Below are 15,670 nucleotides of genomic sequence, written 5' to 3' on the forward strand. Positions count from 1 at the left end.
GGAGGTGGTTCAAGCACCTTCAAGAGTAAATTGGATGCTTATCTTGCTGGGATCCTATGACCCCAGCTGACTTCCTGCCCTTTGGGCAGGGGGCTAGACTCGATCGCCCGAGGTCCCTTCCACCCCTAATGTCTATGAAATCTATGAAAAAATTATCCTGTGCTAAACCTACAAAACCGTCTGGTTTTGACCACAGGTTCAAGAATTACATAAGGGTTTAAAAGGGATCCTCTCTCAAAAGAGGTGTAGTTGTTTGAGGGAAGCACATTGTCATACAAGTACCCACTGGGATGGCTGAAGAAGGTAGGTCTGCCTAAGTTACAGTCGAAGGGAAAGGCTTTATGTGTAAGAGATGCGTTTGTTTCGGCTTATGTAAAAAATTTCTCTCTCTAAAGCACCTTTCCTACTGTTACAAGCTCTGCTTTGCAGCAGCCTGTGTGATCACTGTGTAGCACCAGTCCCAGGCTCCCAAAGGCAAGGATCTCAGGGGCTTAAACCCAGCCAGGCTGTCTGGATCAGGCATGTGGACTCCCAGGTTAGTAGGAGAATTGAAGGATTCTGTCCCAGAGGTACAGCCATGAGGTTTGACATGTGAAAGTGTGCATTGAGAGAGATCAGAGGGGAAACAGAGGTACAGCCAGCCCGGCAACCATGCTAGGGCCGACAGAAGGTAATAAACACATTTTAATTTCTAGGCACCCGCAGTTTCCAACTCCTGGGGGCACAACAGGATGGAAGCAAGAAAAGTAATGAGGCAACATGCTATTCTATAACACATCCAAGAGACAGAATACATAATACTCACATCTCGCTCACTAAGTACACATGCAGACACAACCCCACTGCGCACAAGCAGAGGTGTTTAATCTCCCTGTGCCATAGAGACATGCTGGGGCTTAGGGAGGAAAGGATGCATTCCAATCAGGCCTTCAATAACAAAGGTCCTGCTTCCCACGCAAAATGTGAGTCAAGAGTTCAGGCTAAGGGGGCTGTGGTGAGACCAGCACAGCAGAAAGATGTGAAAGGCGATTACTGAAGGAGGGATTGGAAAATAAAGGGAAGGCTTTCTGATGAACCCGCAGCAGGGGAGCATTCCTTTACATAAAAATTTAAACACACACAGGGTGCCACTGGCCGGGAGGAGTCGGAATTCTCTCTCAATTATTGCTGTCCCAATTTCCATTCCAGACGCTCTTTCTGATTTTGGATCCCCACGCAGGACTAAACATTACAGCTGGTGCCTTGTCTCTTTTGCTGGTTTAGGGAGGTGGGATTAAAGAACCACTGGATATCCTCCTTCTTCATCGGCTAACAGGCAAAAATGGCAGTCTTGGTTCTTCTATCAGAGAAACAGTTAGGCACATCGGTCTGAAGTCAGGGTGGGTTGGCACTTTAGAGGCTAACTGGTTCACCACCTCCTACCACGCTGCCTTCATGCTGCACTGCACAATATTCACACAAAACACGGAGACTGAGAAGGCTGTAATCAGTGTGAACTGTGACAGGATATCAGACCTGCCCAAGGCAGCACCCCCAGGAAGAAGCTCAGTGAGGAGCAGTGGCAGAAGGGAGAGGAGCAGTGGCAGAAGGGAGAACAGCAGTGCCACCCTCTCCTGCCCACTCCTTTCCCAGAACATTTGCTGGACGGGGTGGGCACACAATGGAGGCTCCAACATTAAATCTACAGCTTTTCCTGTACAAGAAGAGAGAAAAGAGCATGCCCTCAATCCACATCTACCATAATGGCAAGATCTGAAAAGGTGGTAGAGAGAATACACAGGAATGAACAAAACAATACTAAGCAGAAGAAAAATGAGAGCAGCTGTGCATTGTGATTTAGATAATCCCCAAGTGTTTTCTGTGACAACCTCTAAAACTAAAGCAAATTACTTTTCTTTTTTTGCTAAGGGTAACATGCAAATATTACCTCCCTGCTGTGAAAATGCACACATGCAGAGTGTCCAACAGCAGACAGACATGGCAACAGAACTTGGAAAGAACGCAAAACTTACCTGGCTCTAACTTGATCATTTTTACAGCAGCCAACTCTCCTGTATGCAGATTTCTAGCCTAAAATAAGAAAGTTAAGAAATTTAATCATAATGCAAAAGCATCCGATACAACCTTATAAACCATGGACTTTTAAATGTTAATGGCATGTATTATACGTGGTGCCATATACTTGCCAGTAAGCAGTCAGGGCAGGGATTGTCTGTTTTCTAAATTTGTAGAGAATCTAGCAAAATACACTCCTAACCATGGTGGAGTTTTTGGGGTTCTCAGCATGTTTTTTCCATCAGACCCAGATCCTGTTCTGTGCTCTTGCCTGGGAGATGCATTCATCAGGGCTGCTGAGTGCGGGACCTTTCTAGCAATAGTTGTCTGTTGAAGCTCCGCCAGCTCTTTCTTACAGCACTGTCAGGCCATGCAGTCCCCAGACACCTCCCAGGTCCTTCCACCAAACTTCTGACTGTTCAGAAAGAGAGGAAGATCAGTGGGCAGTGTCAGCGTGCAGAGGCAACGCTCCTAAAGACCCACAGGTTCTTGTAAACAATTTTCATCACTTTTGCTGCAACCTCTGCATTCACCTGCTTGTGGGAGTCCAGCAAACAATGCAGCCTTTAGAAGGGGGCTGAGGAGCGCTCATTAAGCATCAGCTGCAGACCGGCCATCTCAAAAAGAAAAGTTCTGGATGGCAACTCAACAGAGCAGCGCTGCCAGGAGGTGCAACAGGAGCTCCAGGTATTATGTAGATTTCTATGGTTATTAAACAGGGATTGGAATAACACAGATCCTGTCTTGGGATCTGCATTAGCAAATCTAAGTCACTTGGGTACAGTCACCTTTGCTAAAGTATATTATTTTTAACATACAACCTAATCTGCTTAGGTGCTCTGGCACTCCCCCTCCACTAATCACTCAAGAGTTTATAAAAGGTCTGTTCCCAACTGACTTACTACTACTTACTCCAATAAAACCAGAAAGTCCTCAGAGTATCTGAGACATGCAGTCTAGGTTTCTCCCAGTGGGAATCAGGTGACTGGAGGAAACTGGGAGATAACCATCTGTGCTAAGTAAAACTCTGACTTTCACGTTTGGCAATATGTGGATGGGGGTGCAGAGCAAATTTGTCCCTGTGGAGCGAGGTGAAGGCATACAACATGCTCCTTTCTCAAATGTGCAATTAGAAATCCAGCTTTAACAATGGGTGGAATAAGGAGCTATTAGGCCGTGGACTCAAAAAGGTGATTCCTAATTTTGTCAACACCCAGGTAAGATTCTAGATGCCTCCAATCCATGGAAGACCATCAGTCCTTTAAAAAAACCCTAGAGCAGGTGGGCTTTTGAAGACTGGCAAATGCCAGGCCAAGACAGCAGACCAGCACTGTTCAACTAAAGACAGCCACCAGTTAAGCCAACTAGAGCTGCACCGATACATCAGTCCCATATCAGATCAGCACCAGTATAAGGAAAATTGATACCATTGGCAATTGGCATTTTTGGCTGATAGGGCCAATAAATGCCTTGTGCGTGCATGCAGCCACAGCGCAGGTGGCAGGAGCACCCCCGACAGCGTGGAGAGCAGCCAGGTCCGGTTGGTAAGTCTATTGTGAGGGAAGGGGACCGGGTACAAATCGAGGTCCCCACAATGAAGGAAGGAGTGTGGCTGGGGCAGGTGCTGCCCAGGTGGGACAGGGCACGGGACAGAGCTGCGAGCAGCTCATCTGGGGGATGGCTCCAGCCACTGCACATACCCCTGGAGGACATGCAGGGCATGTGCCCCCAGATCTGCATGGGGTGAGGGTGGCCTGCTACTGTAGGCCGGGGCCAGGGTGGTGCTGGGCTCTTCCCGGCAGGGGGCCGGGCCGGGCTGCGCTTGGGGCAGGTGGTGGTGGCACTGGAAAGAGGGGTATAGGGGAGCTGCAGCCACCTCAAAATTTGCCACAGCTCCCTCCTAATGCCACTGCCTACCCCAAGTGCAGCCTGGCGAAGCCCCCATGCCGGGAAGAGCCCAGCCCCAGCCTCAGCCTGCAGTGGCAGCCTGCCCTCGCCCCACACAGATTTGGGGGCACACACCCCTATGCCCTCCCAGGATGCATGCAGCAGTGGGAGCTGCCTCCCCCTGCATCCCCTGGACAAGCTGCGACTCCGTCCTGTGACCTGCCCTGGCTGTGCAGCACCTGGCCCTGGCCCAGTCCCACTCCCTCACTCACCGCAAGGCCTCTATCTGCTCCCCCTCACCCCTTCCCCCGCAACAGACTTACCAGCCAGACCTGCTCTCCAAGCTGCCCAGCTGTATATCGGCAATCGGATTGGTATAGGCCAATATGGCTCGTTAAAAATTGGCCGTTGGTATCTTCCCAAAAAAATTCTATCGGTGCACCCCTAACTGCTACAATAATCCAAACAAGATGATGCAGAAACATAATATAGATTGTTACCTGCTGCCCTACAAAGGAAACATTTCTTTTCCTGAAACTGCCATTTCCTCAGTCATGGTTTCTCAATGGCAGCAGACTCTTAACTTGTCCAAAGCATGTCATAGCACAAATAGGCTGTGTTTGGCATTCCCAAAAGGAGAGAGAGAAAGCAGGATAAGAGCCTTCCTGGCATAGCAAACTGGACAATAGCTTTAGAAAATCTGGAGGCTCCAGGCTAAGACAAAGGTTATGTGTTTTCTACCTCTGGCCTGTAAAGTATTAAGAGTCTGGAGCATTTGCTAGTGACCCACAGAGAGAGAAGTGGTCACACAGAGATCTGGCTTTTCCTGTTCTCAGCCACACTGATCTCTATTTTTTTTGTTTAAATTGAAGGTATGCCATGCCCTTCCCTGATATTATTTTTCCATGGTAGAGGGAAGGATTTCTTAGAGTGGCAAGCTTTTATTTCACCCACTGTGGAGCTAAGATAAAGTTAGACAAGCTTTCAAATGCAAGACATTCGTTGTCATGCTCCCTTGTAAACAGCAGATTTCAGTATCTTCCATATTACAGTAGCATAAGAGTGCTGTTGTAACCATGATGGTCCAGAAATGATGTGGGAGGCAAGGATTCCTACCGTAACATAGAAGATACCAACAATGTAAACCTGATGAAGAATGCTTTGCATTCAAAAGTTTGCCTGACTTTATCCCAACCACATAGCTGGTCCAATAAAAGCTAGCACCTTAAGAAATCCTTGCTTCTCACATAATTTCTGGACCATCACAGCTTCAACTTCAGTCTTATAGTACCTTTTCCATGGTAGCAATACTGTAGTTGTAATTGCTGTACAGATGCTATACAATTGTCAGTAAAACACGATGTGATCCATCAGCTTTCTTTGCTACTCAAGTTATCTGGCACCGATTCATGGGTTGCAGCCAATAAAGATCATTCTGACCATCTTAATCTGACCTCTTGCATAAGAGGCCTTAATTCAGGAGAGTCTAAACCCTGCTTCCAAGCCAATTGCTGTTGTTGGACTACAGAAGGGGTGTCAAACATACGGCCCACAGAGCCACGTAATTTGGCCCACAGGGTTCCTAGAGGTGCCAGGAATTCAGGGATGGGGCCTTCTGCCAAAATCAGGTATGAAGCACCACTGAGGGAGGGAGAGAACAATAAGCAATGACCATATTAACCCTGGTGCTTTCGTGATGCTGCTTGCCCTGCTGCCAGAGGCAGGGAAAGATCTGACCCCCAAGAAGCCCCAGTCTGATGCCCCTAGACCAGAGCACATGTTTTAGAAAAACCTTCAGTCTTGACTGAAAAACTGGCTGTATGCACCACAGTTATTGGTCAGCTTGATCAGTTATGCTAATGATTAACTATCCACACCATTAAGTTCATACTTAATTTATAGTGTGAATTGTCTAGCTCAGGGGTGTCCAACCCGTGGCAAAAGTGCCACAAGTGGCACAGGCAGCCTCTGCGTGCAGCACACAGCAGATCAGGAAGGGGACAGGTAGCTCAGCAGTTAATAAGACAGGAAATGGGGAGGAAGCACAGGGCAAGGAGCAGAAAGCAGAGCAGCAGATTGGGCACAGAAAGGGGATCAGAATAGCACTCAGGGGACAGCAAGGGGCTAATTTGTTGCCCGCTTGCTGAAAATGTGGACTTCCATTACTCTAGCTTCAGCCCCTCCAGCCACTGAATCCCTGTCTGCAAAAAATGAAGACCTTCTACTATTGGTTTTGTTCCCCAGGTCAATACTCATATAGGCTGATGCACTCCTCCCATAGCCTTCTCTTTGATGCACTAAATACCTTGAGCTCCTTGAACCTCTCCCTATAAAGCATGTTTACCAGTCCTCCTTGTGTACCTTTACAACACTTCTAATTCAGTAACATCCCTCCGGAATTGCAGGCTCCAGACTGAAGCTAGTACAACAGCAGCAATCTCACTGGTGCCCAACACAGACAAAGTACAAACTTCTCTTCTCCTCCAACATATTCCTCAGCTCACATGTTTCACCCGATGGGAGGCAATGGCCCTTTTTGGCCAGTGTCACACTGGGAAGCCCAAGTTCATGCACCATGACCCCCAGATCTTTGTCAGTCACTGCTTCCTACGGTAGTCTTCCATCCTGTATGTATGGCCTACAGTTTTTGTTCCCAGACACAAGATTGCAGCCAGCTGAATGAAAAATCTAGTTCTCTGGTATCAGTAACCTCTCTTCTTCTTAACTGACCATTCCCCACCCCCAACAGCAGACTTAGTCAGTTTGATCTAATAAAAGATATCACTCACAAAACCCCTTGCCTCATCTTTATCAGTAATGATACTGTGGCTTCCTGTTCATTGCTAAAAACATTAAATAGCATAGAGGCAAGATCTGATCCATGTGGGACCTCATCGGAAATGTGAGCTGGTCAACTATGATTCCACATTCACAATTAAGTTATGAGAAGTATCAGCTAACCATGCTTTCAATCCATTTATTTGTGCTGCATTAATGATGTGTCACTCTAGTATCTTAATCGAAATAGTGTACCGTGTCAAGTCGAATGCCTAGGTACTTTCCATAAACATTGCTATCTTTTTAAACTAAAATATTTTATATTTTTAAATGTTATATTTCAAAAAGTCTGTTTCCATAAATCCATAGAGTGGCATCAATATGCCCTACTTGAAACTACTTGAGTTCTGTACCACGTCCTGTACGAAATGTTCTGTTCCATTAATTTGCCACGGATCAAAGTTAGGCTGCAATGTACATTTTCTGGGTTATCCAATTTACCCGTTTATAAGGTTTGCACAATATTCTTCTTGTCCCCTAGAACTTCTTCAGTGTTGCACAACTTAATTGAAAATCAGCATTAGCCAGAGAGCTTCTCAGCCAACTCTTTTTAATTTTTTGGATGAAAATTATCCAGACCTGCCAAGTTAAAAATATCCAACTTCAGTATAGTGCACTTAACATCCTCCTGAGTTATTCCTGGAATGGAAAGCATTTCATCATCATCATGTGATTATAATTACATCAGATGACTTTTCCCAAATACAGAGTAGACATAAATATTACAGAATTTGTCTTTTCTGCAATTTTTCAAACAATTCTACTATTCCTATCTAGTAATGGACAATTACCAGTTAGGCTTCCTTTTGTTCCTGACACTTAAAAAAAAAAAAAACAAAACAAAAAAACCCCACTTTCTTATTGTCCTCAATTTGAGTGACCACTTATTTTTCACTGTATCCTTACCCATTATCTACAATTCCCGATGAAAAGTCTTCTAAAAACCCTTTGAAGTCGCCCTTAGGGCATTGCATTCATGTTTCGGAGCCTACATCTTCAGTATCACAGAGGCCTCGGTGGTGAATCACAGACCTCAGCACTACAGGTGTAGATTCTGGTTTCTTCAATACCGTGTTTTTAATGCTGGTGTTGTTCTCAGCTTGCCCAGCTCTGAGGTCAGGGGAGATCAGATGAGGTTCAGATGATACCAAGGCAACCTAAGCCAGTTGCTTTACAGACAAGATGCTGATCTGGTCCAAAACCCAGGGACTTGCCTCACAGTAGGTCCTCTGTGAGGAAGACAAAGACTCTTTACTGTTGTTCTGGGCCTGAAATGCAATTGTGTGTCAAGCAGCAACCCAGGGAATGTTTTTCCCCAAGCCAAGCAGTGACTGGACAGCTCAATCTAAGGGAAGTTGAACGGGCATAATGTGCACCACTTAAAATCTGTCCTTAGTCAGACTCTCAAAAACTGCATCAGTCAGAGCTAATGCAGAAATACAGACAGGAACACTGCATTATAGACTAAATTAGCTGTACTACACAGACCAACAGAGCAAGGGAAATTCCTGGTTATAAATGTCACCAAAAAAAAAAAAAAGTCATTCTGGACATGGAGCTAGCCAAGGAAAGGAAGGACCTGGAGCTCTGTAGGTTTTTGTAACCTCTGTTCCAACCATCACTTCCTATGGCAGGTGGCTCATGTGCATTTCCAATCAGAACTGCCCTTTGAGAAGGTTCCTGTAGCTCAGCAAGACACCTGGCACGTACAGGGTACACCAGAGAGACACCAGCTTTCTTTTTTAGTTCAGATGATATCAGGGCTGAGTTGGTAACCTAGAAATGGGCCAACAAGATACCATCTATGGCTAACAGAGGGTGAGGCTAGAAGTCCAGGGGAAGCAGATACAAGCTCCCACTTATTACAACTTCAGTGTCTTAATTCCATGCTCATAGTCAAAAGTAGTCTCAAGTTTGAAAATGTTTTTTGGTGGAACATCAAATTGCTGACCATAATTACAAGATTTTAACTGCGTCTTAAACCTTTCCTCAGCCTTGCACTAAAAAGCTGTCAGAGGATACTGGAAATCATAGACATGACCATTCTGCCTATGACATTCCCTGCCACACCCCTAAAACACACAAAAGGGAATCCATTTTGGCTATCCAGCCACCAGAAATAAATGAAAAAAAAAACTGGTTTCAAAACCATGGACTCGTTTGCAACATCAGGTCCCTTCCTGTCCTGTTTTATATTCTTGACTATTCCTCAGCTCTCTGCAAGAAGCATCCTGGCCTCCTCCTTTTCCTGTCACTGGTATGGAGGGTCCTCATCTGCTCTCTGCCTCTATCCTCACCCTTTTCATGAGTCCCCTTGCCCCAAGCAGTAACTCCAAGCTCCTCATGTTTCTGGAGCACTGTCCTTATCTTTCCTAGCCTCAAAAAGCAGGCCTTTGAAATCATGCCTCTGCACCTCTAAACACTCTGAGCACACTACCGCCATCCACCAACTTCAGCTCTCCTCTTCCACCTCCAGCCAAGATGCATGACATTCCAGTGACACTGATCTCCAAGTCTTTTTATTTAGATGGCATCCTCCTCGGCACTTCAGATGGCACCTTTCTTTGCCAGGATTCTCCATTTTCACATCTCTGCCATCTCCCAGTTCTCCTCTGACTTCCTCTCTTCATTCTTCCTGCACCTTTTTAAAAGGCAGCTGTCCCCGCATCCCTTCCATAGGGGTCCTTCTGGGTTCTGTGCTGGAGCTCGCTATTCTTCATTGAAGACCCTCAGTCCTTCCAGTCATAGCTACCAGCCCATGTGCATGACCCATCCCTGACCTATCCCTAACCCATCTCCTGTTTATTCCCACATTACAGGTTTCTACACCTCCTCCATGTCAGCTTAACATGAGAAAGTGACATTTGGGTCACACTACATGCAGGAAAGCAGCTTCCTCTCACATGCAGAAGTCCACTGTGCTAGTGCCAAACCAGCATACAGTCAGTACTCAAGCTGTGATAAGGTTAAAACATGAAAGCATTAAAACCACTGCAAGCATTAAGCAAATGAACAACAAAAAAACCACACCACATAACACAGGATAAAGAGCAGACGCTGACATTTTCTTATGATCAGGACAGACATGCATCATGTGAGACTTGTTTGGACCAGGCACAGAAGCCCAGAACAAGGATTGAGAGCTAGAAAATTCAGAGCTCATCTTTACAGTCAAGCCTCCTGGAAAGTTGTAGTAAGTGTCAGGTACCAGCACCACCACCAGGATGCTGTATGGGACCACGTATAGGGTCCCCATAGTCGTTAGCAGTGAGCTTGAGTTGTACTAGACTCCTCCAGCATCCCGACACCCATTAGACTTGGAGACTCCTTCCAGCAGGACACTTACTCTGACTTGCTCACATCTTCATTTTTAGAAATGTGTGCAACTGCAAGGCCTGATTCACATTTCAATATACTTTGCCCAACTGTCTGGTTAAACAACACACTGGCCATTTGTATGGCACAGTTGTTCTAGCTGCCTGTGCATACTAACGCACTATTCTGGAAAGGTCCTTAATTCTTTACTGAATCACTGACCAAAAAATGCTCAGGAGGAATTTAAGGGAGAGATGCACTCCCTTCCTCTAGCCCAGGGGTAGGTAACCTTTTCCAACTGTGAGCCACAAAGACCCACCAGGACTTAGAGGTGGGTGGATAAGTGGGCACCAGGACCTGGCCACCACTTCTCCCAGCAAGGGAACAAGTGGCTGCAGCCAGAGCCCCCCCACTGCTGAATACTGCCCAAGCCCTATGTCCACAGGCTGGATCTAAGGTTGCTGACCCCTGCTGTACCTTACAGCCTTGGTAGAGGAGAGAGTGCCATGAAGGCCAGCAAGGGGCAGAGAGTTTCTACAAGAATCAGAAACCTCAAAGTCAAGAGAAAAAGGAGTCACAGGAACTCCAGCACTGGCAAGTGGCATCAAACTCAAGGTCTACCTGATCCTCCATGCTGTCTCCAACACAGACCAGGACCAGATGAGGACCAGAGCAAGTACCCAGAATTGCACAGGAGGCAGTCATGGGAGAATGTGTGACCCCCCCCCGCCACTCCTGCCCCGGCCTCTGACAACTACAGACTCATGCCTGAACTAGAGTTCTCCTAGCTCGCCTGACCTTTGTTAGCACAACTCTGCACTACCTTGATCTCTGCAAAATCACTGCTTCAACCTTGGAGAACTATTTGCTGATAGAAAGGGTAGGTAGGACACTGGACAACTAACAGTTAAATTGTAGAGCAGTTGCACAGGACACACTATTAATGAAGCCCACAAAGGGGCCAAACCTGCAGTGATACCTCCCGCCTCCCGCGTACGATCCTGACCCAACAGCCCAGCCAGATCAGCAGGTGACGTTTTTAAGCATGCAGCTTGTAACCAAAACCTTCTCTCACACCCCGTCCAGAAGTACATCCATCCTAAGTGAGCTGACAGGGGACCATGCTTGAACAGCATCAGGAAAGTAACTTCATGGAAGAAACTGGATTCTTTTTATCCGTCTATTCTGGTAAAAAAAAGCTTTACAATCAAAGGTTAAAATGAAACTTTAAGCAGCTTCGTGCCTGAGTGCAGGACTAGAGGTCCTGGGACGTTAACCTAAGCAGCACGCTTCTGAGAAGACCAAAAATCTTCTCTAATCTCAGGACAAATCAGGCCAACCACATATGGAAAGGATCTTCTCTGCAGTCCACAGCTCAAGACCAGTAGCCTTTGCCGGCCGCCCTCCAACTGTGAAGAGGATGGAAGGGTGCTCTGACCCTGGCCCAGTCCCAACTGGAAGCCCTCCGAAGCACTGCCCTGCAAGCCCAGCAGATTTGTATCTGGGTTCTCCTGTGTGCTTCCTCCACACAACAAAACCATAAGGGTCCTATACCTCAAAAGCCTCCTTACTAGCAGGAGAGAGAGCTGGCGGTAGGCCCCTGTGCATACAGAACATCTCTATTACAGACACGCTGAACAGACATTTCTCTGCTGTTATGAAAAGCTGTTTGTGAATGGACAGTGAAACACAGAGGGCTAAAAAATGGCACTGCGATCCCACCAAAAATTAAAGCAAGTCTTGCTCAGCGGTACATGATTTGGGCAAGACGGAGACAACTGCATGTCCCATTCTGACTCCCTGCAACACTCCATTAATTTGCTAACTGAGGCAGGTAACACATAAACCAGGTGTGAAACTCACCCCAAGCTGCCTGAAAAATACCTACCCACAATTTCTAGTTTTCAAAAGTCTTTCATTTCTAGGGGACCAAAACACCCAGAGGCAACTGTTCGCTCTGTAATTTTCCAGCTGGATTTCTAAGATAGAAAGCAGTACCAGGCTCTTTTATAGTGAAAGGCACAGAGGCTTTCAGAAATCGTTTCCTAAACAGAGACTTTACAGATTCAACCCACTACAGAGATCTGTCTCTCACATCTGTAAGCCACTATTTCTTCTTAAAATAAGCCTCATATAGAAAGAAGAATCACAGGGGAAAACTGAAATTACAATCTATACTTCTGTATTTCTCCTTCCCAGAAACTGATACTATGGTAGTGTCTAAAGAGCAATCAGATGTGGGCACATCAGAGCTGGGGCTCTGCAGGTATACATGATAACCGCTATTTGCTCTTTCTTCAAATTATGATTTTCAAGCACAAAATAATGGACATGTCCTGTTTCTAGGCTCACTCCACCTGCTTTTTCCTGCTGAGGAGATAAGGCCCCGGGTAATGGCAAGCTAGTGAGGACCCTAACAGATATCACCCAGAGCGAGGTGCAAATGGCTGTCAGCATTACAGCCCTGGTTCAAGTCCCTTTAGGCTTGATGACCTGTCCCTTTAAAAGAGGAGTGTCAAACACAAAACACACGGAGGAGCCAGGAATTTGGGGACAAGGTGCTAGTGGAGGTAGGGCCCAATGTTAAATTCCAGGGTACAGAGCCCTACTGGGACTCATTTCAGTAGCGGTGGCTGTGTTAGTCTACACAGCTTCTTGAGCCAACACAGCATCTCAGGCTCCCACAGCAAACATCTCTGCCTCCTGGAGGTGGGTCCAGATCTGGCCTGTGACAGGACCCATACTCTGGATCCAGCCCAAGGGCCAAACAAATTTGAAACCCCTGTGTTAGACCATGTCTGTACAGCACCTAGCACAATGGCATTAGAATGAAACCTCTCATGCTTTGTTATTTGCCAGAGATTGGAAGAGGAAACCTGGCACCTCTACGTACAACTTAAATGCAAATAAAACTGAAAGATGCTGGCAGTCAGTGAAGCGGAAAAAGCACATCCAGTAGCAACGAAAACTAGTGGGGAGATCTTCCTCTTACAGGCTGCAAACGCGTTTTTCCTCTAGGGCAGTGTTTCTCAACCCGTGGGTCACAACCCAAAAGTGGGTGGCAAGGATATATGAAAGGGTCACAAACAATTACGAAAAAACTGGGAAAATGACAGATCTTCTCCTGTAAAGGAGAAAAACATGGGAAGCCGCAGGTTTCCCCTTGCAGGCTGGCAGGAAGCTAACTACTTAAACTACTTACTGGGTTGGGACTGGCCTTCAAGGTTTACAAGTGGGTCCTGGTACAAAGAACATTGAGAACACTGCTCCGGGGCATCTGTCTTGCTCCTGTCATCCTGAGAGCTGATGGGCAAAGTCTTTTTTGTCCAGTGGGAGCCAACCCTTTTGGCAGGAGTGCTACACATGAGCCCCACACCTTCCCCAAGTGCTACTCAAACCCTTTCCCCTGTCTGATCTGCTGCTATGCTTTCTGCTCCCTGCCCTGTGCTCCCTCCCCTATCTGTCACTGTGCTGTCTGTCTCCTCCCCATACTGCTGCCTGCCACATACAAAGGCTGTCCATGCCATGGTTTAACCACACCTGTTTTTGTCCACCCATATTTGAATTCTGCTTTTCTACCCAGTCAGGGATAGTGCATTTAAAATACTGCAGCAAATTTCAGGGCCAATAAGACACGTATTTTCTATTAGTAAAACCATTACAGGGAGAGAAGGACCAGAAGCAACACGAACAGGGTGACTCAGCAAATACAAATGCATTTATATTTATTATTAAAGGGAAAACAAAAATTCATTAAACCCAGAAATACTACCAACGTAGATATTTGGTACACTCATGATGCAGTGTCTTGGCAAATCATTCTTTACAAAGTTATAAGCATGAACCTTTACAAAACTGGAAAAAAGCAAGGACCAAAAATAAACTCTAGCCATGGAAATACTATATAACGACCAATCCAGTGCTAAAGAAACAAATACTGCAGGAGAGGAAAAGGTGTGATCTTGACTTCACTGCTACAGAAAATGGCAGAAAAAATTTTCAAATTCATAATCGACAAAAATACCTAGTAATAAGAGCTGCCCCAGAAATCAGACTTACTTCCCAAAGGATGAAATAGGCCCTTATACACCAAGGCCTAATCCACCAAAAATCCACCCATGAAAAATCCCGGTAACATCAAGGGGACTGCTATTATCCTTGACATTAAATGCCATATTGGTGTAGTATATAAAGGAAAAAGACAGATGGAGGAAACGGGTCATTTCAAACACACTACCTTGCCCACTCCCTCATCTCATCTGAGTGTAAAACCCTTTAACACTAAACGTGAGGGCAAGAAAACTTCTGAGATTCATTTTTTTTTATTAGGTGTGTAGATCAAAATGTAACAAGAAATGGTGATAGAGTCCTGTACATTTTTCTAGTGATATGACAAGAATGCACCGTTTCTCAGCTGCGCTGAATTTGTTTATTCCCCAAAGACATTTTTTCTGCTTGAACCAATGCAAACGGAAAATAATTAATACATACATCAGTCAAAACTTGGACAAACCACCATGGCCCCCATTAGTACAGTTTGTGATGACCTGTCAGGATGGCCAGTAGCCCTGGGGGTCAAGACAGCAGCCACTGGGTGTAGGGACACCTGGTGCCCTCCTACCACAGACACCACCACTCATCTGGCTGAATCCCTTCACCAGCTGCATTGGACCACAGTAAATTGTTGCATTAACCCCCTGGCTGCTGACCACCTTCACCCACAGCGGCAGTACCTCCCACAGGAGGGGACACGAGGCTGCCAAGGGGACCAGATCTGCTGCAATGCAACCCCCACGAGCTCCCAGATTCCTCGCCAGCTCCAGGGGACAACTTTGCAGGCCAGATCCAGCCCAGGGGCTCTAGGTTGCTAACCCTAAATCTTCTCACCCAAGGGTTTACCTAATCTGTTCTTGAAAATGTCTAAGAATGGAGATTCCACAACCTCTCTGGGCAGCCTGTTCCAATTCTCCATCACTCACATAGCGAGAAAGTTCTTCCTAATATCCAATCTAAATTTCCCTTGCTTCAATTTAAGACTTTTGCTCCTCATCCAGTCCCTTGCAGCCACAGAGAATAGTCTCACCAGTCTCTTTAAAGCACCAATCACGTATTTGAAGACTGTTATCAAACCCTGCATTGTGGTCTGTTCTCCAGATTAAGTAATCCTAGTTCTTTCTGCCTTTCCTCACGTTCTCAGGACCGCTCATTTTTGTTGCTTTCTGCTCGGCTCTTTTTAGCTCTAATTTGTTCACATCTTTCTTGAAGTGTGGTGCACAGTACACTGGGGTGAACCATCACCAGTGCTAAATACAGCCAAAAACAGTCATTTCTCTTAACATATAAAAGATGCTCATGTTAATCAGTAGACTGTTTGCTTTTTTTTTTTCTCCGCACAATAAAAGAATACTACTGGCTCACATCAATCGTACTGTCTGCTTTAACTTCCAGGTCCTTTATAGTAATGCTGTGGCCCAGCCAATCATTCTCCTTCCCAAAGCACAGGACTTTTGCACTTGTCCTTACTGACTTTCATTTAATTAAGTTTGGACCATGTTTCCAATTTATCCAGGTCATT

General features: G+C 46.0%; 1 protein-coding gene across 2 annotated transcripts in view; it reads right to left on the reverse strand.

Annotated features, from left to right (window-relative positions):
• MAP4K5 (mitogen-activated protein kinase kinase kinase kinase 5) overlaps positions 1-15,670 on the reverse strand; it is a 106,999-nt gene that overhangs the window by 71,551 nt on the left and 19,778 nt on the right. For both annotated transcript variants that reach the window (XM_019550942.1, XM_019550941.1), the window contains exon 2: positions 2,013-2,070. In XM_019550942.1, coding sequence (XP_019406487.1) covers positions 2,013-2,070 — 58 coding nt within the window. The remainder of the gene's footprint in view (positions 1-2,012; positions 2,071-15,670) is intronic.

This window comes from Crocodylus porosus, unplaced genomic scaffold, assembly GCF_001723895.1.
Source record: "Crocodylus porosus isolate Cpor-Errol unplaced genomic scaffold, CroPor_comp1, whole genome shotgun sequence".
Classification (NCBI taxonomy): Eukaryota; Metazoa; Chordata; order Crocodylia; family Crocodylidae; genus Crocodylus; species Crocodylus porosus.